Source organism: Grammomys surdaster, unplaced genomic scaffold (genome assembly GCF_004785775.1).
Source record: "Grammomys surdaster isolate TR1022 unplaced genomic scaffold, NIH_TR_1.0 280, whole genome shotgun sequence".
NCBI classification, from domain to species: Eukaryota; Metazoa; Chordata; class Mammalia; order Rodentia; family Muridae; genus Grammomys; species Grammomys surdaster.
The window spans coordinates 502,438-528,518 of NW_021604721.1; the positions used below are offsets into that span (position 1 = coordinate 502,438).

Genomic DNA, 26,081 nt, shown 5'->3' on the forward strand with positions numbered 1-26,081 from the left:
TACTTTCCCAGTGCGCCCCCTGTAGTCCATTGTGCAGATTACTTTCCAAATGTGCCCACTGTAGTTCTGTGAGCTGTTGCTTAGTCTCCAGTACAGCAGCCTTTTAGTTTAATGGACTCTACTTTATGCATATTTTTGTGGCCTAAGTTTTTAGTATTGACCATTCTCCCCCCAAATATTGTGAAGGCCAATACACAGCAGCATCCCCTCTGTTGCTAACAGCTATATAGTTTCTGGTCTTGTCTGTATGTATTTTATCCACTAATAAGGTGATTTTATGATTTTATTGCATTATGTATATTGAGTTCTCACTCAAGGTTCCTGGAGATTGGTTCTCAATGCTGATATCTTAAATGACACTGTCAGCTACTTTTCCTCACAGGCTGCTGCACATAACTGGAAAAAGGCAGCAGGAAGGAGTAGAGTCAAACTTCCCAAAAATGATTATAATCTCAGTCATATAATGCAGATATTATGCCTGGAGCATACTCTCTAAAAGCAAGTGGAAGTTTATGAGGAAAGAGTCAACTCTAAAACTTGATGAGTCAGTTTTGAATTTATAAAATACTGAAGTTTTTCTTGCATGATTTAAGCATACAGGGAAGTGTGAGAAGATGCATGTGAAGTAGAGTGGAGGGCCCTGCTGGGCATAGGTGGGAGAAGAGATCCTTGACCTCATGAAGGCTGGACGCCCCAGGGGGTGGGAATTTTGAGGGTGGGGAAGTGGGAGTGGGGGGTGGATAGAGGTTACATCCACAGAGAAGAAGGAGGAGGGGTGAGGGGATTGGGGGTTCCTGGGTGGGTGGGGCATGGGGTAAGGGGACAACATATGAAATGTAAATAAAACATCCAATAAAAAAAAATTTTAAAAAAGGAAAAAAAGAATTGCTATATTTTGAGAAAGTGAATGACATAATAATTAAATACGACACTAACAGAAAAATACAATTTGCTATTTTTATTTTTTAAATCTAAATTGAAGTTGCTAAAACTCCTTGTTACTAATAATGTTAAAATATTCAATGTAGTAGAATTGAAAATTTTGGATTATTCTTAATTTTATTTTATTTTGTTGAGAAATGCTATTATATTGTTTCCCATGATAACCTGAAACTTACTTACTGTATATGCCATGGCAATCCTCCTGCTTCAACCTCCCAAATGCTGGTATTATATAGGTATGATACTGTTCTCAACTGGAAATGGCATTTTAAATTTAATTTGTCCTTTATAAATGGTGCAACATGTAACATCAAACACATCAGTAGCAATAGTTTGACTTTTTTTTCCCCCTCACCATTTTAGGAAATTAAGGAAACTGAATTCAGGGGAGTTCCAATAAGTTACCTGGAGGTTCATCCCAATGGCAAGCGTTTATTAATCCACACCAAAGACAGTACACTGAGGATCATGGATCTGCGGATGTAAGTATCTTAGAACTAATAGGATAAGAACTTCAGCTGGTTTTTTTTTATGATTATAAAATGTAGCTGTGTTTTTGAGTAGGCAGTGTGGCCCTAGGCACACTATCTGTAGAGATCTTTCTATTGCTTCTTACATCTGATGAGAGAAGATCGGGGGTGCATGTTATGTGGGGGGCTAGGACAGCCCTCACAACGGAGATCTACTTGACACTGTTTGAGTAGCTCCGAGGCTGAAATGAATCAGTGGTTTCTATTTTCACAATGAAAAGCAGACACTCATACTTTGGTACTGGCCTAGACTACAATATATATAACTGAAGGAGGCGTCTCTTGGCTAATGCATCTTTGTCTTTTACTTTAACAAAGGAAAGGATAGTAAATTCCTTACTATAAAAGGCAAGCAGAGTTTGTCAAAGGCAGTGTGTACTGCTAGTATACTTTTTGTTGGTATTACAGTTCCATGTGAAACAAACAAGAGAAACTATTTTCTGGGTTTGCTATTGTATTTAGAAATGCACACATCAGTCTATATGAGTTGATTCTGTACATACCTTTTTTGTGCCTTAGCCCTTCAGCGTTTCTATAATAGCTCAAGACCCCACCATGCACATTGTGGGAAAGTGATAGCAGAATTACCACATCTGAAGTTGGTAATCTCATCATTGGCTTTTGCATAACAACAAGCATTTAGGTGAAAACATGAGATGAATATTGGAATCTGAATATTCTTTTTTCTATGCATAGTATCCATGGCATGCTAGTAGATAAGCCAGATCTCAATATGTGTATCTTAATGAATATAAATGTGTGGTATAATCACTATATATATTACAGCAACAAGAAAGGTGACAGTTATAATTCTATTAAAGATTCTGTTGAAATACTGACCTTTGAATCAATCTTGAAGGCTGGAAGATGGAGGATTTCAGTAGGGTAGGAAATGAAATAAAATTCTAAGTGGGATATGTGTTCAAGACATATAGGTAGCCTGAGCATAGGTTTCTTGACAACGAATACCAAGAGGAAAGTTTTTAAAACAGAAACTAGGACTAGATAAGGTGGCCAAGTTATTCTCTTTTTGAGCCCTATAAGATCATACCTGGACTCCAGAGGAGGGCTGCTTAAAGAGTCAGATGCTGCTTTTTCTATCCCTTCCCCTTTTGATGGATGGGAGAAATACTACACCATATCCATAAGGGGGTTTATGAAAAAACAAAAGTAGGTAAGCAGAATGCTTACAACAGTAAGAACACACTGTAAGAGATTCCATAAATGTTTTACTCAATAACTCATAGTCTGGAAATATAAACCAAAAATGTTAATACACACACACATACACACACACACACACACACACACACACACACACACACACCAGGATAGGTAGGAGAAAGCAAGACATACACTGAACGTTGTCCAACAATAGAATATTTCATAAGATACAGTTAGACAATGACATGATTCCATTGAAATCAAAATGTATTCTCTGTTATCTGACACACAAACCCACTATTGATGAATTTTTGATTGAGTGAAAAAGCATGTATCTGGTTTCTTATCCTAAAGATTGTGAGCACTGAAACAATGTCAGCTGTTGCTAAATGAGAAAGTCTATATGTTAATTTTATATTAATCATTATTATTATTATTATTATTATTATTATAGTTCAGCAGAGGAAAGAAGTGTATCACATAAATTAGAAAGAAACATAGAATTACTGCTTGTTTGTTGACTGTCCATCACAGAATGTCTACCATATCATATACTCTCAAAACTATAGTTATTAACTCAAATTCAGTATTTACAAATAGCATTTCTTTCCCTCTAGTCCTTTAGGTAGTTAAGTTGGGTCATTTTTGCATTTCTTTTTTTGGTTTATTTATAGTTTGGCAGCCAGGAAATTTGTGGGTGCAGCAAATTACCGGGAGAAGATTCACAGCACTTTGACACCGTGTGGGACTCTGCTTTTTTCTGGGAGTGAGGATGGAATAGTGTACGTTTGGAACCCAGAGACAGGCAAGTGTTCATCGATCTTAAAAAGTCCTTTGGTGAGTGGGTTGGAAAGTTCAAAGTATTTGATAACTACAGCTTTGGGTATTTTTAGAAAAATTCTGACTTTGTGTTTTTAACTATGTGTTTTAAAATCAGGTATAATTAGTTTCCTCATTATTCTGACAAAATACTTGACAAGAAGCAGTTTAAGGAAGGAAGGGTGTTTTTTTTTTTTTCCTTAGAGTTCTGGGGATATAATCCATCATGGCAAGGGGCACATAATGGCAGTAGTGAGAAGCTGCCGTTCATATTGTATTGGCAAATTGGAAGCAGAGAGTGGGGTTGAGGAAACAGTTTAGTCGATAAAATAACCGTTTACCATGTAAGTGTGGAGATGTGAGCTTGAACCTTCAGAAACATGGAAATCAAGAAGCAGTAACACCTACTTTGTCCCAGCATTCCTGTGGCAAAATGGGAGGCAGATGTAGAAGAGCGCCAGGAGCTCTTAGACCAGAGTCTGTAGGCATGTGTATGTGCATGCACGCACACTCGAACATGCGTGTGCGCATACACACACACAGAAGCTGACACGTCAGCAGTCATAGGACCACTAACAAACTTAAACCCACCTTCAGTGACATACTTGTCCACCTCAGGAAGGATCCACATCCTAAGACCAGCTGGAGACCAAGTGTGCAAACATATGAGCCCATGAGGAACATTTTACACCAGACCCTAACAGATAGCGTTTGATAAAATTCAGCTATATTCTAAATATGTATTACATTTGTTCTTGATTGTTTGAATATCATTGTGAGTTTCACATTATAAATCAATATTTATTCTTTCAAGGCCTGTGAGATAGTGAAGATGCTTGAAACGCACCTTATGAATGCTGTGATATCACATAGAAAGTGATAAGCTGAGATATAACTGTGTAGATACATGGTCAACATGGATGACATGGTTTGACTGGTAACGAAATGTTCTTGTGAAAGTCTCTGATGCCTTAGACTTCTGGCTGATGATCCCAGGTATCAATGACTTCTGCTGCTGGCATCTTGTAGCTGCTTTTCAAGCAGTTGGCACCTCAGCCTCCAGGGGAGAAAAATAAAATAGAAAAATTGAGGCCTTGCTCATTCTTTCCTGACAAGAGAGTTTCCTCAATTACTGAGTTTTGTAATCCCTCCCCAGTTTTGGCAAATTCTTTGTTAGTTATAATTCGCACACTTTTCTCAGGTCTTAATCGTACACACCTCTCCATTTACATCAAAACACTTCCTATGTATTTTGTTCCACAAAACATTGAAGAGGTTGGACTAAAACCTACAAAGAAGCCAACAGAATGCAGAGTGCAGATAATTATTCCTCACAGTGGTACTCAGACACCTAGAAGTATTTCTTGTCATGTAAGGAATGGGAGCCTCATCCTTGCTGCTTCCAGTGAGGTATAGAATCTTCCAGTGAGGTATAGAATCATCTTGGAATGAGAAGTGTGTGGCAAAGTACAAGTTGCTGCCTTTCTTTTTCTTCAGGAGAACAAGTGGCAATGTATTCTGACCTGCCATTCAAGTCAACTATTCGAGACATCTCTTACCATCCATTGGAGAATATGGTTGCATTTTGTGCCTTTGGACAGAGTGAGCCGATTCTTCTTTATATTTATGATTTCCAGGGTAAGTCCACTACTTAATGTAAATGAAGGAATGTTTACATTTATGATGGACCAAGAATCAGGAACACTATTAAAATCTATTAATTATTTCAAGTAACATAGTCTCTTTGAATATACTATATAAAAGAGCCCAAAAGATGACATAGGTTGTTATTAGGATGTTGGAACATTTCATTATTTTCTATGCATTATGAACATGGAATTTAGATGTTAGCAAAAGTGCACATAAGGAGGCACATAGAGATCAGTTGACACAGTACTGACCTCGCTAGCGTGCATGAGCCTTGCCTTTGATTACCAACACCCCATGAATTGGATATGGTGGTGCATGGCTAGTGGAAACCTGGTGGAAACCTGGTGTAAATGCCTGTTTAGGTTTACAGTGGCAACAGGAATGCCAGAAGTTTACATTATCCTCTGTTGTGTGTTGATTTGAAGCTAACCTTAAAAAGTCTTAAAAAAGAAAACATGTGACTGTGCTATATTGGAATCACAAATAAATAAATGAAATCCATATAAAATTAGGACTATATCAACTTACTTTAAGTGGTAAATATTACACAAAATACATATTTTTGAAATGTTTTAGTTGGATAGTGAATTATTTTGTTATTTGGGTCTTGTTTGTATGTTAGGGCATTTGTTTAGTTTGGGGGTTTTTATTTATGTGTTTTAGCTTTTTTGTTTTGTTTTGAGACAGAGTCTTTGTAGTTCAGGCTAGCTTTGAATGCACTTTGTAGGTCTAGGGAGCCATGAACTTAAGGCTCTTGTCTCTGGCTCCCAAGTTTTAGGATTACAAGTATGAGATAGAAAACTGGTTTAAGCTAATTTCTTTTCCTGTGATTTTATTTTTTTTTAAAGCAAAAATCTTTGGTAAATTGTAGTTAAGAAATTTTTAATATAAAATTTGGACAAAATTTTAAATGTGGATGAAAATGGAATCTGGCAAAGAAATCTAATGTTTTCAACTCTAACGATTATATGTGCCTATCATTTTTAAAATAATGATGATAAAACTTTAGATCTACTTTTTAGGAATTAAGATGCATTCTGAGAACAATTTTGGTTTATGTTGTTTCTTAAATATTTATTTTCTATTCTGAAATTAGTATTTTTCTTTTCTAACTGTTCAATCTTTCTCAAAAACAATATTTTATAACCTTCATATATTAGTTGTACAAAGACTATTAATTTCCTTGCTTTAGTTAATTATGACATAACATGATTCAGTATTTTTGTAAGCTAGGGTAATATACATGCATGATGTTTATACACATGTAGCCATACAATTGTATATGTGATAATAATGAAGCTATAAACAAATAATTCAATGAAATAACAAAGTTAAATTTATTAAATCACTACATGTTGGCTTATTTAATGCTCTGATAGATGTGATTAGACACCTGAGCTATCATAGACCTGAAGGTTCTGTTCATGGTATAGAATGTGTGATTAGACACCTGAGCTATCACAGACCTGAAGGTTCTGTTCATGGTATAGAATGTAGTACAAATTTTCCAATGAATTATCTTAAAGAACACAGAAAAAGGTTTATCTTAATGATCCTTATAGAAAAGAAATGATTTCTGTAACTTATACTCAAATTTATGAAATGCTGTTGCTAGTGATAGAATTGCCAGGCAGGGGGTACCATTTCCATCAGTAGCAACTGTTGCCAGAGATGCTGCTACCCTGTTCCAGAGAGGGGTGAGTGACATCTTCAGGTCAGCCAGTACCCAATCCTGTCTCACTGTAACAAGTTCCCTGAAACAGTTACTTGCCCCGTTCCAGTTTTCCCATAGACAAGGAGAATTACAGCCTGTTGCTGTCCAATTGGAAGTATTCTCCAGGACAAGAAAGCAGTTATTGCCTCAGACTCTTAGGAGATTTCACAACATTTTCATTCAGTTTATAATTTGCTTTCTTTTAGACTTTTGAAATTTTCACTGCAAAGATTAGTTAAGTTCCGCTCTGTCTTTTGTCCTTAAGTAGCTTCCTGTCGCTAGAAGGGACCCTTGGCTCAGAAACAGCAAGTTGCTTTAGCTGGCCAGTAGTAGCATGGAGCTTAGGCTCCTGTTGTGCTCATTTCAGGGACCCTGGCTAATGCCCCCTGCTCTTCTGGCCCTCCATTCTCTTGTCTTTGAAAGGTACTTTAGGAACAGTGCCTGCCCTACCGGAGAGCTCCAAGGGCCAAGACAGTGGTTGTAAAGGAGCCTTGTAAAGGAATAGGAGAAGAGCCACAATTAACACTGTTTATAAAGCTCATCTCCAGGAGCCAATCACATTACAGAAACTCACGCTTTTCCATACCCACAAGCACTTCTCTGTGGAGCTGAGAAGATGATGCTTCTCCCTTACTCCATTACTCAGCCTTTCCATTGATCTACTAACCCAGATGTCACACCAGGCCAACTGCATTGCAGCATTTAACACATAAGGTCAACCAACTCATGTTAGAGCCATACCGTTTTAGATGCAGGAGAATGGATTTCTGTGAGCATTTCAGAAACGATACGTGAATAACAGAACATGAAATTACTTATTTTATGCAACACATATAAAACATTTTTGATACAATGCCTATACCTTGCCAAAAAAATAAAATTTTAAAGCTCGAAATGTTTCAACAGATTTTCCAGACTCTGTTGCCTATTTTTAAAAAGGGGAAGCTTAGAAAGAAGTAAAATAACTTCAAGACGTCTAAGATTTGGCACAACTCTTTTTAATGATATAGGTACAAAAAAATGAGACTTATTTCAGTCTCTGAGTGTTGTACTCATTGAATATAGGCCACAATCAGTAGCTCAAATAATCATTAATTTTTTATTAAAAATTTTAATGTTTAATTAACTTATTACAGTTTAGCCCTATATTTTATTTTTTAAACATAGCTCATACTATGTTTTCTGAGAATGAAGCTCACATGTGGTTTTACTGAGTTTTAATGGTATAAAGTTCAAAAGAAACAGCTAAGTTACTTTTAAAATAGCTTCTGAAATATTCAAGGAAAAAGAAGCAAGTTCTTTTTTTGTAAGTTAAATCAGCTACAAATGAGACCACAGTGGTAGCTAAATGTATCAGTCTTCTTTCGGTTCCAGCAGAATCTGTGAGAGTCAGCAAGCGTCTCTCCTGCTGAGTGTATATTCGGCTTGTGGTCTTTGAGTCCTTCATTCTACTGAATTTTTGCTTTTTTTTTTTTTGTAAGAAGTGTAATTTTTACTTTCAGAAGGCAGTTTTATTTGCCTGATTTTGAAAGGGTTAATCATCTAGTAATACAAAGTTTAGTCACAGTGTACCACAAACAATGGGCATTGACGTTCCCACAACAAGGTACTGCTCAGAGAAACGGTTTCTGCTGAATTAACTATGAAGCCAGACTGCAGCAATAAATGCTTTGTTATTAAACAATAGTTGTCTATGTCTCTAGGATGTTATTGTACATTTAAGAATAATTATAGTACCCATTTAACACTGTATTAAACACTATAAATATATATTTAAATTTTTTCACTATGGTTTTATGACATAAATATTTTCACAATTTTACAGGATCTAGGAGTTGAGTCACTGTAGACTGTTTTTTTGTTTGGTTTGGTTGTTGTTAGTTTTGTTTGTGTTTTGCTTTGTTTTGTTTATTTAAGATAGAGTTTCTCTTTGTGGCCCTGGCTATCTTGGAACTCACTCCATAGATCAGGCTGACCTCGAACTCAGGGATCTATCTGCCTCTGTCTAAGATTAAGGCATGCACAACCACCACCACCCAGCCAAAATTTATATTCATATTTGCCTTCTAAATTAATTAGCATATGACCTGCTATATTAGGTTTTGAATGGTAAAACTTTTCTCTGTAGTATCAGTTTCTTTGAAATATGTAATTTCTATGGTATTTTTATGTCTTGTAGGAAGCAAAAATATAGGCTTTTTCATTTGTTTATTACTAGCACCTAGCCTAAGTGCTGACATATATGACTATGTATGTAGTATGTTAAGTAGGGTCAAGTCTGCTTGGCAACTTAGTGCTGCTAACACTGGGTAATGAGTCTAAGTTCTCACTAGGTGGCAGTGTCCCTTTCTGTGGCAGTACAGACCTTTCAAAGCACCTGTTGTGCACCAGGCTCACTTGAGCTGTAAACCCAGGGGTCAGACTCAGTTTACCTGCTCACTGCTGGTCCTTCATACTGTTTACAGAGGTGATTATAGTACCAGAAAACCTTTAGTCAAACTAAATAGCTGTTTCTACAATGACAACATTTTAAAACTAGAATTTAGTGATCTGGAAAAGATCTATTGAGAAATAGATCTGTGATCTGCTTTGTCACCTTGGTAGTAGCTTTATTTTTCATACTGTGGCATGCTCTCCCATAGTTCAGGGACGTATACACCTTTACACTCATAAAATTTTGTTATAGGTGAGCATGGGGGCACATGCATTAAATCCCAGTATTTGGAAGGCAGAGACAGGAGACTCATGATTTCTAGGTCATCCTTGGGTACGTAGAGTTTCCAAGGCTAGCATATGCTAGAAGAGACCCCCTCATCTCTCAAGTTGCTAATTGCCTGAGGTGTTTATAAAGTACTATGTTTAGCATAGTTCTTGTGCAGTACATGTTTGCATTAAGAATTAAAATTCTTACAGAATAGAGTTATTTTTTAAACTTTATAAAAATATAAAATGGCATCATTAGTAAATTTGGGATTATTGAGAACAGTGCCATAGCTAACATCAAGTACTTTCTTATAGAATACTTCCAAAATACTTGGGAAAAATCCCATTATTGTCACTATTAAACATGACGAAACTGAGGCACCACAGAGTGAAATAACTCTCCTAAGGTCACAGAGTTGTGGGTAAAGCTACCATTTGGCTTCAGACTATCTGACTAATGTCCTCACAGGATAATACCTAGGTGATAAAAATTTAATACCCACAGTATATGTATCATTTAATGTTTTCCATGAATGATTAAAAGTCCAATTCAGATATTATAATTCTCATCTTTTCATGAAATTACACCATAACAGGTAGTACTGATTGTAGGATGGAGTTTTAAATATTTATTTTTACCCTAGTATAAGAAATTACAAATTAAAGCTACCATGATGAAGGCCTGATGAAACTGCTTTCCTGTATCCTGAAGTACTTACTGTTTCCCACATAATGGATTCTTGGCTTTCAAAGCCCAGCCATTAAGTGACTAAGGAGATGGGAAGATTTTCATGTACATGATAGCCTTGAGTATAAACAAGACCTATGAGTCCCTCCCCAGGGCCTTTGTATGCTTACATGTGTGCTTTCTAAAGCATAGCAGGAAGGAACGATGTAGCCCAAAGCAGATAGCAGCATGGCAGGAACATCTGCAGAGGGACTGGACCTCTGACAAACACTGTCACTCTGTCCAACCCTCAACACATTGTTTCCAATTTTATATGCATCTACTTTTTAATCTGTGAAATAAAAATTATATATGCCTATTATACTTCCATATTTTATGTAATGATAAACCATAAAGCAGGATGTGAAGCCTGGGTATTAGTAGAGTCCATGAGCCAGACTGCAGCAGGGAATGCTAGTGGTTTTTCTGTAGCAATACATGTCACACACTTTGAGCTGAACAGTGTCATGTGGATAGGAAGGCAGCAGTAAGGGAACAGCACTTCCAGCAGGGGATTTGCAGACAGCCTGTGGGGATACCAGAACATTTTGGTGTCTATAACTGCTTTCAAGCAAATCCAGCTGCCATCTGCAGGTTCTTGTTACCTTGTCCATTCCTCTGCTGTATCCCTTAGCTCCCTGCAGTAACTGGTTCAGTTCCAAGAGGTCAGAACTCCAAAAGGAGTGTTTGTACTTCCAAGCCTGCTATAATACATGCATGTAAGGATTTCTCCAAAAGAGATGAAAGTGTGTGGATAAGAATATTAAAATTGTGAGCTTTAAACATAGCAGGTTAGATCAGACCTAAGTTTTAAACATGCAAATTACATTGGTAAAAAGAACAATGATATAATGCAGAAATTGGGCTGTCTAATTGCAACATGTTCTCTAACCAAAACCTAAAATAACTTGGTAACCTCCAGATGGTTACAAGCATCATACAGCTTGAAGGATAATCCAAAAGTCATCTATCACCAACTATTCTACAGTGAGAAAGGCATATGTGTTAAACACATCTACTGTTGGGGGTTGGGGAGACTGAAGAACTTATAAACAGCAGTTTCTGTTTCGAGTGTAGTCTAGTACACTTTATGAATATGTCTGCAGACTGTAAAGGTCCTCCTCACAAAACTAAAGGTACTGACAATATAGTAGGATGCTGATTTGACTGCTTGAAGTCCACATTTTTACATAAATGTGGACATGGCACCGTAGAAACAAATACCATGATTTGAGGTTTTGTTATTTTACTCCATTTAGAATATTTTAATTCACAATTATAATTCACAATACATTGTAAAATATATCTTAATACTTTGAAACATACTTAATAACTTAAAAACATATTTAGTCACTGCCTTTTTCTGTTTTTGCCAGTTAAAAAGTCTTTGAAAGAAAAAAACATAATGCATATTTAATGTATTATAATACTTTAAAAATATAGTTTAATCAAAACTACAAGAGAAAAAGTAGTTAAGTCCTGTTAACTTATTGCTGATGCCAGTCCATGTGTTTCTTGGCTATCCTTGTGGCTGCTCATTCGCTCAGTTAGATGGAGTTGTAGTTCACAAATAAAAAGCTCAGAAAATCTGGGAAGTTAGCATACTAGACTGCTCTTAGATACAGGTTTATTTGCAGCAAGGAAACAGCTAAAGGTTGGTAGCACAGTTTTCAACATGAAAAATACAGAAATCATGAAATAGATTTTTCTGTTGACTTCTCAGCCCTGAAACTCACCCACTGTAGAGGCAGACCTTCCCAATCCCACACATGGAGCACTTTCCTTTAATTGTTTTTCTACAGCTCTACACTTGCTTATTTTCTAAAGCTATCTTTGAATAATTGAGGGTGAAGTAAATATTCTTGTTACCCTGGAAATAAGTCCAAATTAAATATAAGAACGTTAATGTCAAATGCACACATACCAAAAAAAAAAAATCCAACAGCAACAAAAAAGCCAACCCTATAGGGAGTGGCAACTTTTGCACTGAAATAGATAATTGGTACAGACATTGAAATGGATAATTGGTACAGAGAACTGCCTGTCATTGACAGTTGCTGTCATCTGTGGCTTCTCTCAGGGCTCTATCCTCTGATCTCAGCCAGCATGATCTGCAGAGAATGCTGGGTATTAGCAGGCTCTTCTGTTTATGTAGATGAAGTAGTGTGTGAATATCAAAAGTCTATCATTTTTACAGGTGCTATATCACGTAGATGGTTAATTACTTTAAAAGGCCCAATGTTTTAATGCTCATTAAATATTTTAGAGCTTGGTGTGGTGTCTCTTGCCTTTTAATCCCAGCATCCAAGAGGCTGGCAGATCTCTGTGACTTTGAGGCCTCCTTGGTCTATGTAGGAAGTTTCCAGAACAACAGGGTTACATAGATACTGTCTCTCTGTCTCTCTCTGTCTCTCTCTCTGTCTGTCTCTGTCTGTCTGTCTGTCTCTGTCTCTCTGTCTCTGTCTCTGTCTCTCTCTCTCTCTCTCTCTCTCACACACACACACACACACACACACACACACACACAGAGAGAGAATTTATTTAAAGAATTTTTATAAAGTAAGTATTGTATATGATTAAGTACATGCCTATCTTACCCATTTTGTTTGTTAGGAAAACCTGTCTTGAGTGCACCTGTAAGACAGTAAAAATAGCATCACGTTTTTATTTGCATTTTTACTGTTGTTTTTTTTTTTCTTGTTCGGGCTACACTGTTCTTTTGTGACTTTTCTAGAGTAGCTCTGGATTTCCTGCTGCTTTGGTCTTCTAAATGGATTTCCTGGGTCCTCTTTGCATATCAAGAATAGTTAGCCTTTTCTGTCATCCTTGCCATTTGCTTTGTGTGTTTGTATACACAGCTTTATTGGGGTCATTTATGTACAATAAACTATGAACTTTAAATATATGCTTTGATAATTTACCTACTTGCAAGAACATCACCTCAAGTCACAGCAGTGGACACTCCCATCACCCTTCAGTCACTTTGTGCCCCATTTTAATTGTGTCCTCCTCTTTTTCACTCCTTGAAAGTACTATAAATTAGTGTCCCTGTTTTAGAATGGTTTACAATAAAAGATACTGTATGTGCCATGAATTCTTTTATGTCTTCATTTTTTCGTGCTTAAATTACTTTGGTGTTCACTTATGTTTTAGCATCTATCAACAGCTCATCATTTTAACTGCCTACTGTTGCTCCATTCAAGAGATTTACCCGTGTATCTGTTGTCTGTTGATAGATATCTAGCTTATAACATTACAAATAAAGTTGCTGAGTCTTCATGTGCAAGTTTTTTATTCTAAAGATGCTTTCATTTCCCTTATATAAATTCATAAAAATGAAAGGTCAGGATCATATTGCCAGTGTATTTTCTTAAGCCAAGCTAGACATGGTAATACACGTGTAATCTTACTACTTAAGAGACTGAGGGAGGAAGAGTAAGTTTGAAGCTAGCCTACACTCTACAGAGACTGTCTCACAAAAAAACTAAAGTAGCCTTTCCCCTCAAGTGTTCAAGCTTCTTCATACCCTTGGCAAATCTGACATAGCAAGACTTTTTTGTTTTAGCCATTCTGACAGACAGACTTTCTGCTTTGCCCTTGGTCTGATTTGTTCATCTCTTTCTTACTGGTGATGCTTTCTTAGGCACCTGCCCACCATCTTTAGAGCTTCTTCAGAACCTGTTTACAATTGGACTGTATTTTCGGCTTGTTGTTGTTGTTGTTGTTGTTATTTAAGTTGATTTCTTTTCTTTGTTTTGATGTGAGAGTTCTACATGCAGGTGCTCCCAGGCATATGAGTGACAGATACTCCTCCCAGTGTTCGTCCTGTCTTCTAATTACTTTAACACTTTGAAGAACAGAACATTAAATTTTTGAAGTAGAAATTATCAGTTTGCTCTGTCCTGGATTTTAGTTTTGTATCTAAGAAACTTTTGCTTACTCCATGCTCCCAGAATTGTTTGCGTATGTTTCATTCCTGAACTTTCGGAGCTCAGTGTTTTATATTGGCATCTCACCACAGGGCGTGAAGTATGAATCAAAGTTCATCTGAATGTCCAACCGTCCTGGCACCATTTAATGAAATCCGTGTTCTTCACGGTTATCTCGTTCCTTGTCTGTATATGTCCTGGGTTCTCTGTTCTGTTGGTCTCTTTACCATTATCCAGACATCTAACTGTATAGTCACCCGTTAATTGTTGTATATCCCTCTCATGGTAACCGAACTGAAGTTAGTTGTTCTAGTGGCTTATGAGGTATTTTTTCTGCCTGTTTGTTTGTTTGTTTTTATTTCCTTCAGGTATTTTTACAGAGATACAGGGTTAGCTCTTTGGAGTCACTGCCACCTTAAGTTTCATTCCCTAGATGCCTCCTTTTTCTCTCCTGCTTTAGCATGACATAGAAATATCTTGCAAAGAAATCTTTTTTTCCCTTTTCTGTATTTTGTTCATTATTTGCTGATTTTTGACCAAGAAAGTAAATCTGGTTCTTTTTACTATATTTTTATCCAGAAATATGAAAAGTCATTGCCTGTCATTTGCTTTTTCATTTATATCATTGTAGGACTTCATTTGTTTAAATAAAGATCTAAATGTTCCTATAGCAAAATGGATCCTATTTTTTCATAATAATGTTGGTAATTCTTGACCTTTTCCAGCTCATACAGCCCTATAATGGATAGTCTATGAAATATAATAAATCTGTTTTTCTGAAACACAAACATCTCACCTCATGTTTCTGTTTGTAAGAGTACACAGAATTTGATGGCTTGTTCATTGATTCCAGTTTTCATTTTCTTCTTTTTGTGTCATTTTTAGAAAGCCCTCCATTTCAATATTGTATAATTAGGACATAGTTTTTAAATAATAACTTTATGTATTTTTCTCCTTTGGATTAATTTTTTCAGATTCCTTTATCCAGTCAAGTGAGAGAATATATTTGAGCATCTTATGACTAATAAAGAGCAGTGAGATGCTGCTCTCAGCACTGGTTGCCACTGGTTACCACTGGTCACCATTGGTTACCACCATTGTCAAAATCAACACCATTTAATTAAGCCTATGTGTCTGTATAGGTATTTAATCCAAAACAAAAATTATGTTAAGAAACAAAGCTGACTACGAAAAGTACTTTTCATATAACATCTACAACAGAAAGACAAAACATTGTAAATATTTAGTGACAGAGAAAAGTGTTTTAAAATTATGATTCATAGATGTTATAAAACATTTAACAGGGTAGTTATAGAAGTTTGTATTTAATTTGTATTTAAATTGAGAAATTTTTAAATTATACTTACATTTTAATGTTTTGTACAAAATAGATATATGTATAAAATTTGAATTTGAAGAGATAGAAGTGTACAAATAGGCTTAGGTACATGGGTTTGTGATTATTTTTGTCCTTTTTGTTTCATTATTGAGCATTTGAAATATTATCTGTATGTATTTAAATATGTATTAGGCTTATATCTCAGTTTACATTCCCCACAAAGCTCTATTATAAAATAACTTGTTGAAGAATTATCAATTTTCTGTGATTTCATATCACCTATAGTTTTTCATCTTTTCAGTCATGTTTCCTTCTTGTTACTTAGCAATGAGAATGTACTGTTGAGTTTCTGACTATTTATTCTTATCATTTCATGCCTTTAGAATTTGATTTTCTTTTTGCTGTGATTATTTGAACTAATTTTAGATTCTTTTTTCTTTTTAGTAGCCCAGCAGGAAGCCGAAATGTTGAAACGCTATAGTGGGACACTCCCGTTACCTGGGATACATCAGAGTGAGGATGCTCTATGCACCTGTCCTAAACTGCCCCAACAGGGCTCTTTTCAGATTGATGAATTTGTCAACACCGAAAATAATTCATCAAGAAAGATTCAACTTGTGAAACAGAGACTCGAAACTGTCACAGTATGTTTATTTCATTTATTTAAATTTTTTAGTAGTTGAAAATTTAAAACCATTATCATGTAATAAAGATTAACATAAGGAAGTTACTTAATTTCTTAAAACGAGTTTTTCTTTTATAGTTCTTTCCAAGTACTAGTTTTGAAGCCATTATTCATCGCATACAAGCTAAATTTTTACTAATGTATCATGCTATCAGGACTCACACTTTAAAGACCAGCTCAAGACCTAATGAAGTGTTCTGAACCAACTAATCCTGCCTAACAATTGTCACATGAACAGGACGAGAAACCATGTTCCATCGTCAAGGGCAGGCTGCCTGCAGGTATAGCTGACACTTATCTAGAGTCTTGTTCTCACTGCCAGCATTTCCAGAGACTGCTACTTAAAAGATCAGGTCTTGGAAAGTCTTTCTCAAAGCATAAGTCTGAGTGTTTCTTGAGCTTCTGTATGCATCAGAGTCACCTAGCCAACTTTCTCATGTCACTGACTGCCAGGCTCTGTTCCTACAGATTTTGATTCCATATATCTGGCTTACTCTGTGAGTTTTCATTTCTGGCATATTTCCAGGTACTGGTCAGGGCACTCTGTTTAGGACAGCTAGCCTGACTCAGTCAGTCTATAGCACATAGAATGTCACACACTGGTCAGGACACTCTGTTTAGGACAGCTAGCCTGGCTCAGTCCCTAGCACATAGAACGTCACACATTGGCATTTTGTTCTCACATCCATACCACCAGCTTCTTCTACCAGCTTCTTGAGGGCAGTTCTGATTATTTTTATCATATTTATACCCTGGACCTGCTTGCCTGATTTTCACAATTCAACAGAAGTGGACGATCAAGGGAAGATTTGAATAGCTGAATTTCTCTTCTATAGAGAATCTGTTTATTATTTTGTTTCTGTCCATTCTTTTCTGTATTCCTTTTTAAAGGATAAATCAATACCCTAATTTTCCTTCCAGTTTCCCCATTTTGACATTACTCTTTACCTTCCTATTCTCTGATTGGTATTACACTATTGCCACCAAGTATTAATAATGTACTAATGGCTTCTGCCTGCCAATACCCTTGTCCTCTACTCGTGTATGCTTACTTTGTAGGAAGTGCTGGACAACCACAAGTGATAAACCATCACACATGCGCGCACGCGCACACACACACTGTATAAGGCAGTCGTTCTCTACTTATAAACTGCTCACATTGACTCGTTGATTGTAGCAGGTATACAACATTGGCACTAGAGTAGCTGGTATCCTTGTTTTATAAACAAAGCAGCTATTTATGTTCAAAAGACAGGTTTCATGATTTTCAAGATTACGATAACGGTTGGGGTATTGTTCTCCACATTTTATGGCAACCTCATTTAAAGTCCGTTGATATATATGTACACATTTTAGAATTATTTATGGCTTTTTAAAAAGACCTTAGCATTAGTTATCCCTCTCCATATTGCCTCCTCCACCTTCCCCTCCCATTCCCCACCCTACCTAACTCCCCTTTTATGATTTCTCCTTTATCCCTTTAACACCATATTCTGTTTCCTCAAAAGATCTCCCCAGTCCATTAGTGCCTACCTAACCACTGCTGGTATTCTAAATAGAACTCAAATACAGAGCTGCATAAAACCTGCTGGACAAACCGAAGTCAGACATTAAACTGGACTGGCATTCATGGAGAAATGATAACCTCATTTAAAGCAAGAGCGCCATTAAGTAGATGTTGTGAATTACAGGACTCAGTGGCTAAAGTGCTTACTGCACAGTCCTGAGGATGTAAGCTCAGTTCTTCAACATGCACAGGAAAGCTGCCATATGGTATGTGTTTATAATCCCAGCACTGAGTAAGTAGAGGCCAAAGGATCCCTAGAGATCACTGACCACCTGGCTTAGCCAGTCAGTGAACTCCAGCTTCAGTGAAGACCCTGTCTCAGAAAAGTTTTGTGAAATAGAATTATTTTGTGAAATAGAATATCAGAATTTTTATTTTTATTAATGAAATCAAAAGGTAGTCTGAGAATTTTATTTAAAAAGGAAGACTTCCTGGCTAAGTTAAAAATAAAAAAAACACAAAGACAAATTTTAAAACTCTGCATTGCAAATGGTAATATGGAAAGTTGATACTTAAAGTCTCCAATTAACAAGCTGGAGCACTAACTCATCAGCATGTTTAAGAATGCATGTGAAGTGAGAATGCATTGTAAGGAGCTCTTGGCCGAGAGCTTAGGCACAGGCACAGGCACAGGCACATGGGTTCTAACCTCTGCCTGCCTTGTGACTCTCGAGTACGTTAAGGAAGCCTAATTTTGCTCATTTCTAAAAGTGGGAACTCATGAAATCCTAAATATAAATTTCTCATAGGATATCTGAGATAAAAATGGTAGCTATCTACTGAGAAATAGTTCGGCTGCCCTCAGCCTTCTCCAGGTGAGCCAGGAAAAATAGAGATGATAATGAGGACAGTCTTATCTTACCAGATATTTAAATATATCTTAAAGCTGAAATAGTATAGATAGTGTAATGCAAGTTCATAAAACTAGATATAGCAGAAGGGAAAAATAAGAACTATAATATTAGGAAACAGATATCAAATTAGCTGGAAAATGTATGTATTAGGTCACACATGCAAATAAAATCTCACTGACCAGAAGTTAAATGTGTGGTTAATAACTACAGAAATGGGCATAAAGTTCAAGGAAAGACCACTCATCTGCTGTGCCCACAGCCCAGCTTCAGTCCACACTACCCCACTCACCCCCAAACCCAGGACTCTATGTGCTGCCAAATATTTCTCTTATGTAAGTTGATGAAAGAGTTGCTCAGATAAAATTAGTGAATAATTCTTCTCCTCAAATAGTAATAAATTTTAAGTTTCTAAATAAATATAAATGTGTATATGTATATCTATAATATGATATGCATACACATATGCAGCAAATACCAACATGCAAAAATGTCAGCACAAGCTGTATTAAAGAAATGGTCTCATTAAGTTGTAATAAAGAAAAACAGTTACCATTAAAGAAAAATAATAAAGCCTCAAAAAAATTTGTCAAAGAAATGAGCTTGTGGCCGGGCGGTGGTGGCGCACGCCTTTAATCCCAGCACTTGGGAGGCGGAGGCAGGCGGATTTCTGAGTTTGAGGCCAGCCTGGTCTACAGAGGGAGTTCCAGGACAGCTAGGGTTCCACAGAGAAACCCTGTCTCGAAAAACCAAAAAAAAGAAAGAAAAAAAAAGAGCTTGTGACTTAGGATTTCTTTCTTACCACTAAGTGCCAACGAAGCTAGATATCAACTGGAAAACAGTGAGGGGCTTTGTTCATGTGCTGTACCTCTAGTATACATCAGTAGACTCTCTTTTTTTCCAAAAGAAATGTTAGTGTGGGCTAAGAAGCTTAACCATTCTAAAAATATGTATCTTCCCTGACCATAGCCATTTAGATAGCCTTTGCCCGGTGCTCCTGGAGGAGTGGGACTCCACAGCCTTGCTCATAGGTTGTTGCTGTTCTCCTCAGTCTGCACTGAGCCTGGCAGTGCTCCCTGCTCTTCCCTGACACAAACCTTGACTGCCAGGACTGACCCCGCAGCCCTGGTCCTGCATGTGCCTCCCTGCTCACCTTTCCTGCCTCAGAGGCTATGCTAGGGTATGAAGCACGCTCCTTACTGGGGTTAGATTTAGTTGCAAAGTAGAGGTTTGTGTATTTTTTTTTAAATTTTACTCAATTAGAATGAAGACTATATGACTTTATATTTGTTTCAGTGTTTTAGTTCTTATACATTTTAGTGCTTTTAATATAAGCAGTCAGATGTGTTCCACATTTTAAAAGGAATTGTAATAGATATGTTGCTTTTTAAAAATTAGAGAAAAATGCATCTGCAGTGGAAGAAGACAAAGGACTCCTGTCCCGTATTCCATGTAACAAGGTTTTCTGTAGACACCAGAACTACTGCATCCTGGGCACTGACCCTTTCCTCCACTCACTCTTCAGATGACAGTTGATACCCCTAAACACAGAGCTTTTATGACATGTCTTTTGATATTACTTTATATCGTCAGATAAGTGAAAATAAAACAAAATTAAATGTAAAAGAAAAATAATGTCAAAAGATATTTTTAAGAAATTAAATCAAAGACAGAAGAAATAAATTAATAATTTTTATGAAAGAGAATTTATATTTCCCTACTTATTCAGCTTTTAATGGATTTTCATTTTAAATTAGAGAATATATATGCCTTGGATTGATATCAAAGTTGCCTTTGGAAATAAATCTTTGTCCAATGTCTGTGGTTTAAAAACAAAACAAAAAACACATTATTATGCCCATGTAAAGAGATTTTACTAAACTTTTTTCATGTTATGCATGATGTATTTTTTATCAGTCATATAAAGTAACATAGGAACAAAATATTCTTATCTCACCTTTTGTCACAATATTTTTTCCCTTGTTTCTTGTAATTATATTTTAGAAACCCATTTTCTTTATGAGGTCCTCTAGCGATAGAACATAAAGCACTCAGCATAGCCTTTTGTTACTGAACTAGGAATATTTTCTGATAGAACTCATGTTTAACGTGTAGTTTGTATATATTTAAATTACATAATAAATTAATCTCATCAGGCACTTTATGGTTGTTTATTCATTAGGAAAGGACGTAAACATAGGTGATAATCTGGTCCTTAAAGCATTGTGATCCAGTCATAATATAAATCATTGTTTCATGGTCTGCAGACCTGACTGGTCCCTCAGTAAACCCTACCAAGGACACAACTCCTTCTCAATTTTTAGATTCAGAGATTTTCCCTCATGACTACATTCACAGTTGCTTAGAATCTTGGGTACCTGTCAGGAGTAACTAGTCCAACAAGTATTTGATTTATAAAACTGAATCTATGAGAATATGTCTTCTGATGACCAGAGACCTAGCTCTTCAACAGCTGGACCACTCAAGACTGCCCCAGTTTTCACATTAGCCTGAGCCCAGCTTAGTTGTCACAGGGTGCTTGCCAGCTAGAACCATAGAAGCAAGAATAGAATGACTTTAAGAATTATTTATGTCCATTTTCAGAAAAGTTAATGTGTTCCATTGCATAGGCAATTCATCTTATAGAGATTAATAATAAGCAATATGTTTCATTGTTAATAATTCTCATTATAATGTATTTCTGGCACTTTTGTAAGTACCTATAATACTTTAGGACAATAGAGTATTAGTACCCTCATTTTCCAGAGTGGAACTTGAAGTCTATAGGGAAGAGGTAGAATCCAACAGATTACAAGGGTTGGATCTGAGATTCACCCTGGCTAGCAGGATTCCCAGTTCTCTTTTTAGAAACTGAGTTACCAGTTCCATTAAACAGTGCCTAATCTTAAATTTTTACAAGAAAACCCCAGTGCTCTTTGTTTACTCTGGTTTGCTTGTTCACTTGTTTGTTCTAGACTTGAGGTTGGTTATTGGTTTTTTAGTATACCAGGCTGATGATAAATACTAGTTAATTCTAACCACAGTTAAATATTTTTGTTGTCTCCATAATAGCAAATTTTCAACTTGCCCATTATTCATTGGTTTCTACTACTTTTCTTTTTAAAAGTGATCATTGTGGCCTTATCCCATGATTTATAAGCAGTTTGTTTCTGCTTATCTATGGTATTTATGAGCTTTTTATTAGATACAAATTGTTAATGTTTCCACATTATAGGTATTGATGCCAGTCATAGTAACAACTTTCTACTCTAGCAAACTGAGAGCTTATCTTTTTGGGTCTATTTCTGTTGTAGGACAGGATTTTGATATGTATGCCAGGCTTATTGAGGAGACAAATCTCCCTTGAGACAACCAAAACTGGGCCCTAGGAAGTTTGGGAATTAGCAAGCTGGTCTTACTACAAAATGAAATTAAGTCTCTCGAATTTATCCTATTTGCAGCTCAGTGGAAACAGTGCAGACTGGCAATACAGGGTGACAAACTCTCAAATGCTAGTTTGGGTCATTAGAAGATTGACATCTGAATGTTTGAGAAAGAGCAATACTTTTTTTTAAAGAAAATTATGAATACTTGTTTATTGTACTGTATTTCTTTTAGGAGGTGATACGATCCTGTGCTGCAAAAGTAAGTAGTTGTTATTACCAGGAAGACAAACTTAAAATTAAGTTTCTATTGTGATATAAAAAAATGGATTGCACCATTATGGAGGTGCTAGCTCCTATAAAAGTTCCCTGATGTGTGCTTTTCTTGTTGAGCTTTCCTTTGCCAGAATTTTAACACCAGGCCCCAGAATAAAGCCCTAGCGATTGGGATGTAATTTCAGTGCAGGTCCAGCACACAACAGGCATAAGGAGTCACAGTGCACAGTGACTCCTTACATCCTTCCCTCCTCTTCTAACATTTTGTCATTTACCAAATAAAATTATATGCCGCATAGTAAAAGATGAGACATCCAGAAGATAAAGAATTAGGATGGTTGGAAGATGCCTTCATACAGCATCACTACAGTTGAGTAGACATCTGCAGCTGTACGCGGAACCGTGGAGTGAGACAGGCATGCCAGAAAGTACCAGGCTTACCCCAGCACTGAGCTATTCAGTATCTTCAGGACCTATCACATTTTACCTAATTATCACAAGTCAACCGGATATTGATTATAGACAAGGGGAAGGAAGACGGGGAGGGGAAAAGAGAACAAGCTATGTTCTGACTTGGCTGCAGATGTTCAGGAAGCTTGTTCCTGATAGCAGTGACTGTTGTAGTGATTATAGCTCCAAGATTACCAAATCCCCCCAAGTGTGTAATATATATAAGGCTGAGAGCAGTTTTCTCACTAGCTCTGACCTCTCTTTCTCCCACTCTTTCCGTCTCCTTCTCCCCATCCCTAATGGTGCAGTACCCTTCTCTACTAATGCTGTTTCAATGTCAGTTGAGTTAGCTACTCTATAGACATTTAACCAGTCATTAGAGAGAATGCCCTATTAACCTGAAAACTCCCTGAGGGTAGTATGTAGGTAGCATCTTTCATCTTTGTATCCTCAGCACTTAACACATGTAGAATGAACCCTCATCGAAACTATAATTACATATTTGAAAATTAAAATTAGGAAAGATTAACATTATTAATGCCTTTTTATACTATTTTAAATAGCTTTTCATTGAGATATAATTCATACACCATAATGCCCTTTTTAAAATTTATTCTCTTATTCAATGCATCCTGATGGCAGTTTCCCCTCCCTCCACTCCTCCCAGCCCCTCACCACATTGACCTTCCCTCCTCCTCAGATCCACCCCTCCTCCATTTCCCTTCAGCAAAGAGTTGGCCTCTCAGGGATATCAAGCAACACAGCATAACGAGATACAGTAAGCAAGATAGCTCAGTGAATGAAGGCACAGCTACAAAAGCCTGAGTTTGGTCCACAGGACACTTGTAAAGAACTAACTCTTAACAGGCTGTCCTCGGGCCTTCACATGCACACTATGATACACACATGCCTATATACATCATACACGATAAGGCAAAAACCATGCATAATAATAAATCTCAAAATAAAGTCTATAGTTCACTGTTTTTAATTATATTTAGCATTATACAACTTTCCCACATAGAAAACCAGTGTCTATTAACAGCCCTTGCTAATTTATACACATAACATGTATTCGTGCAGACTCACTGTAACTGTTTGTGTGTTTGCCATAGATTTTTTTGCATGTGGAAATTTTATTTAAATGGAGTCATATAATATGCTATCTTTGGGTTTAGGAATTGGAGTTTTCATTTTATTTTTATACAGGAGTTTATTTTTATACTAGGCTGCCTTCATGTTCCCTGAGTAGCCTGGGTTGGCCTCAAACTCACTGTGATCCTCATATCCCAGTCTCCCATGTCCGTGGATCATAGGCATGAGCCACCACACCTAGCTTTAGTATGTGGCCTGTCATGACTAGCGTCTTTCTGTAAGTCTCACGATTGCCCATGGAGACTGTGCATCCATGGACTCCTTAGTCAAATGCACCTATGTTGCAGTTTCCTACCTGTCCACCAGCATTCTACCCTTAGCTTCAAGACTAATGCTGTTATGACCATGTGTTGGTACGAACAGTATTGGTGTAACTAGTGTTGCTATTCTCGGGGATTTTTGTGTTAGTGGGAAATGTTTTGGATCACATAGTAACTATTTTTAATACTTTGAGAAATTCTCAAACTCATTTCCAAAATGGATAAACCACTTTAGAACCCGACAAGAAAGGTGTGAGGGTTCTAGTCTCTCCCTGCCTACTGTCTCCTTGTCCATCTGTTTTGTATCCTATACAAAGTCACATTGACTATCCCTCTGTCTTATATATTTACTCCTTTGTTTTCTTCCTGGGATTTTTATAGTTTTGGTGGTTTTAGCTATAGTCATTTTTTGACTTATTTTTTTAAATATAACATGATCTGAGAGCTCAGTTGCATCTAGTTGCTCAGTGGTCCAGGCACCTCTGCTCCTGCCCCATGGCTGGTCTCTTGTTCACCTTGTCACTAGTCATTGACACATCAGCAAAGTGTTCTTGCATAGCCTCTCGTACACTACCTCCTGAATAGTAAGTTTTTGATAAGTGCTTAACAAAAATAAGGATCTCTTTCTTTTCAAAATCTCAACCTGATGATCACATTTTCGAAGGTTCAGATTGTTTTTTGAGATCTTTATACAAATATTTTAGTGGCTACCAATATTTTTCAAAATGCTTGGGATAGAACATTCACAAAAGCATGTTATTATATGGGAAGGCATACTGGATGAAAGAATTTCAGATAATAGCTGATAGAGAACAAAACAAGCTTTTAGGATGGAGAATGAGTAGAGCAGGAGAGGCTGTTGTGCAGAGGAGGATCATGGGAGATTTCCCAGAGAAACATTTCATAAAGACCCAAAGCACTAAACTAGGAATAAGACTGTTCAAGAATCAGAAACATTATTTTGCTTAACAGGATAGTAATGATCAAAGGCAAGTAAGGTTTTAGGACAGTACTAGAAAGGTGTCAAGGAGTGATTGTGCATGCTTTTTAAAGAATTTTGTCAGCACAACAGGGACTAAGTATGTTGTCATAGAGAAACAGTCCAGATTGAATAGGAGACTTAACTTTTAGCAGAGTAAGGTCTTACAAGCACAATGATCAGCAGACAGGTCCACTGGTCCTAGAAGAAATGCTGGGTAGACCCATACGAACAGCATGAAGTTGCAAGTAGTAAACAGACTGAAGAGAGCGTTTAGTTTGTTGATTTTGCATATATTTTGGAGATGGGCCTTCGGTATATCCAGTGTGGTTGAAGAAATGAGGAGCTCCTCTGGGTTTGGGCTTTCAGCAGCTGTGTAGCTGCAGCTCCTGGTTTCTCATGGGATGAGGGATGCTGGGATGGAGGGAGCAGGTGTGAGAAGTAGATTTGGGGGCACGAGGAAACTGAAGTAGACAGTGACTGTGTGAGCCTTGTGTTCAGGGCCAAAGTGCTTTTTAAAAGAGCCATAAAACTGGATAGGGCTCCAGTGGAGACAGCAAACTGAGGTGGTACCTGAGAACGCAAGGCAAGGGGATTTTAAAGAAGAGCATTTCAAAAAGAGGAGTCTTTTAGCTGGCATTGCTGTGGACAGAATTGGTAAAGAGAGAACAGCTGACCTTTGAATTTGGCAAGATAATGAATGGCCTCATGTTACTCTCCTTACATGGGTACAAAACTCATTAGGAGTGAGGTGAGAATGGAACAGGAAATGCCAGTCTACAATGAGTGTCTTGCTGGGGACTAAATTGGTGGGAGCATTTGATGGACATTAGAGTATCTCTGTTTGCTATTCTGAATGGTTCATTAATTCTGGCTGTCCAATTATAGCACTAGATAATCAGTTACTTCAAAAGAATCTTCTCACCTCTCTCTCCTTCCTTTACTAACCTATAAATCA

General features: G+C 36.9%; 1 protein-coding gene across 3 annotated transcripts in view; it reads left to right on the plus strand.

Moving 5' to 3' along the window:
• Ahi1 (Abelson helper integration site 1) overlaps positions 1-26,081 on the plus strand; it is a 124,363-nt gene that overhangs the window by 25,315 nt on the left and 72,967 nt on the right. For 2 of the 3 annotated variants that reach the window (XM_028777359.1, XM_028777360.1), the window contains exons 13-17: positions 1,306-1,424; positions 3,311-3,441; positions 4,953-5,093; positions 15,962-16,161; positions 22,239-22,265. In XM_028777359.1, the coding sequence (XP_028633192.1) occupies positions 1,306-1,424; positions 3,311-3,441; positions 4,953-5,093; positions 15,962-16,161; positions 22,239-22,265 (618 nt within the window). The remainder of the gene's footprint in view (positions 1-1,305; positions 1,425-3,310; positions 3,442-4,952; positions 5,094-15,961; positions 16,162-22,238; positions 22,266-26,081) is intronic. The other variant, XM_028777361.1, reaches the window with a different exon arrangement.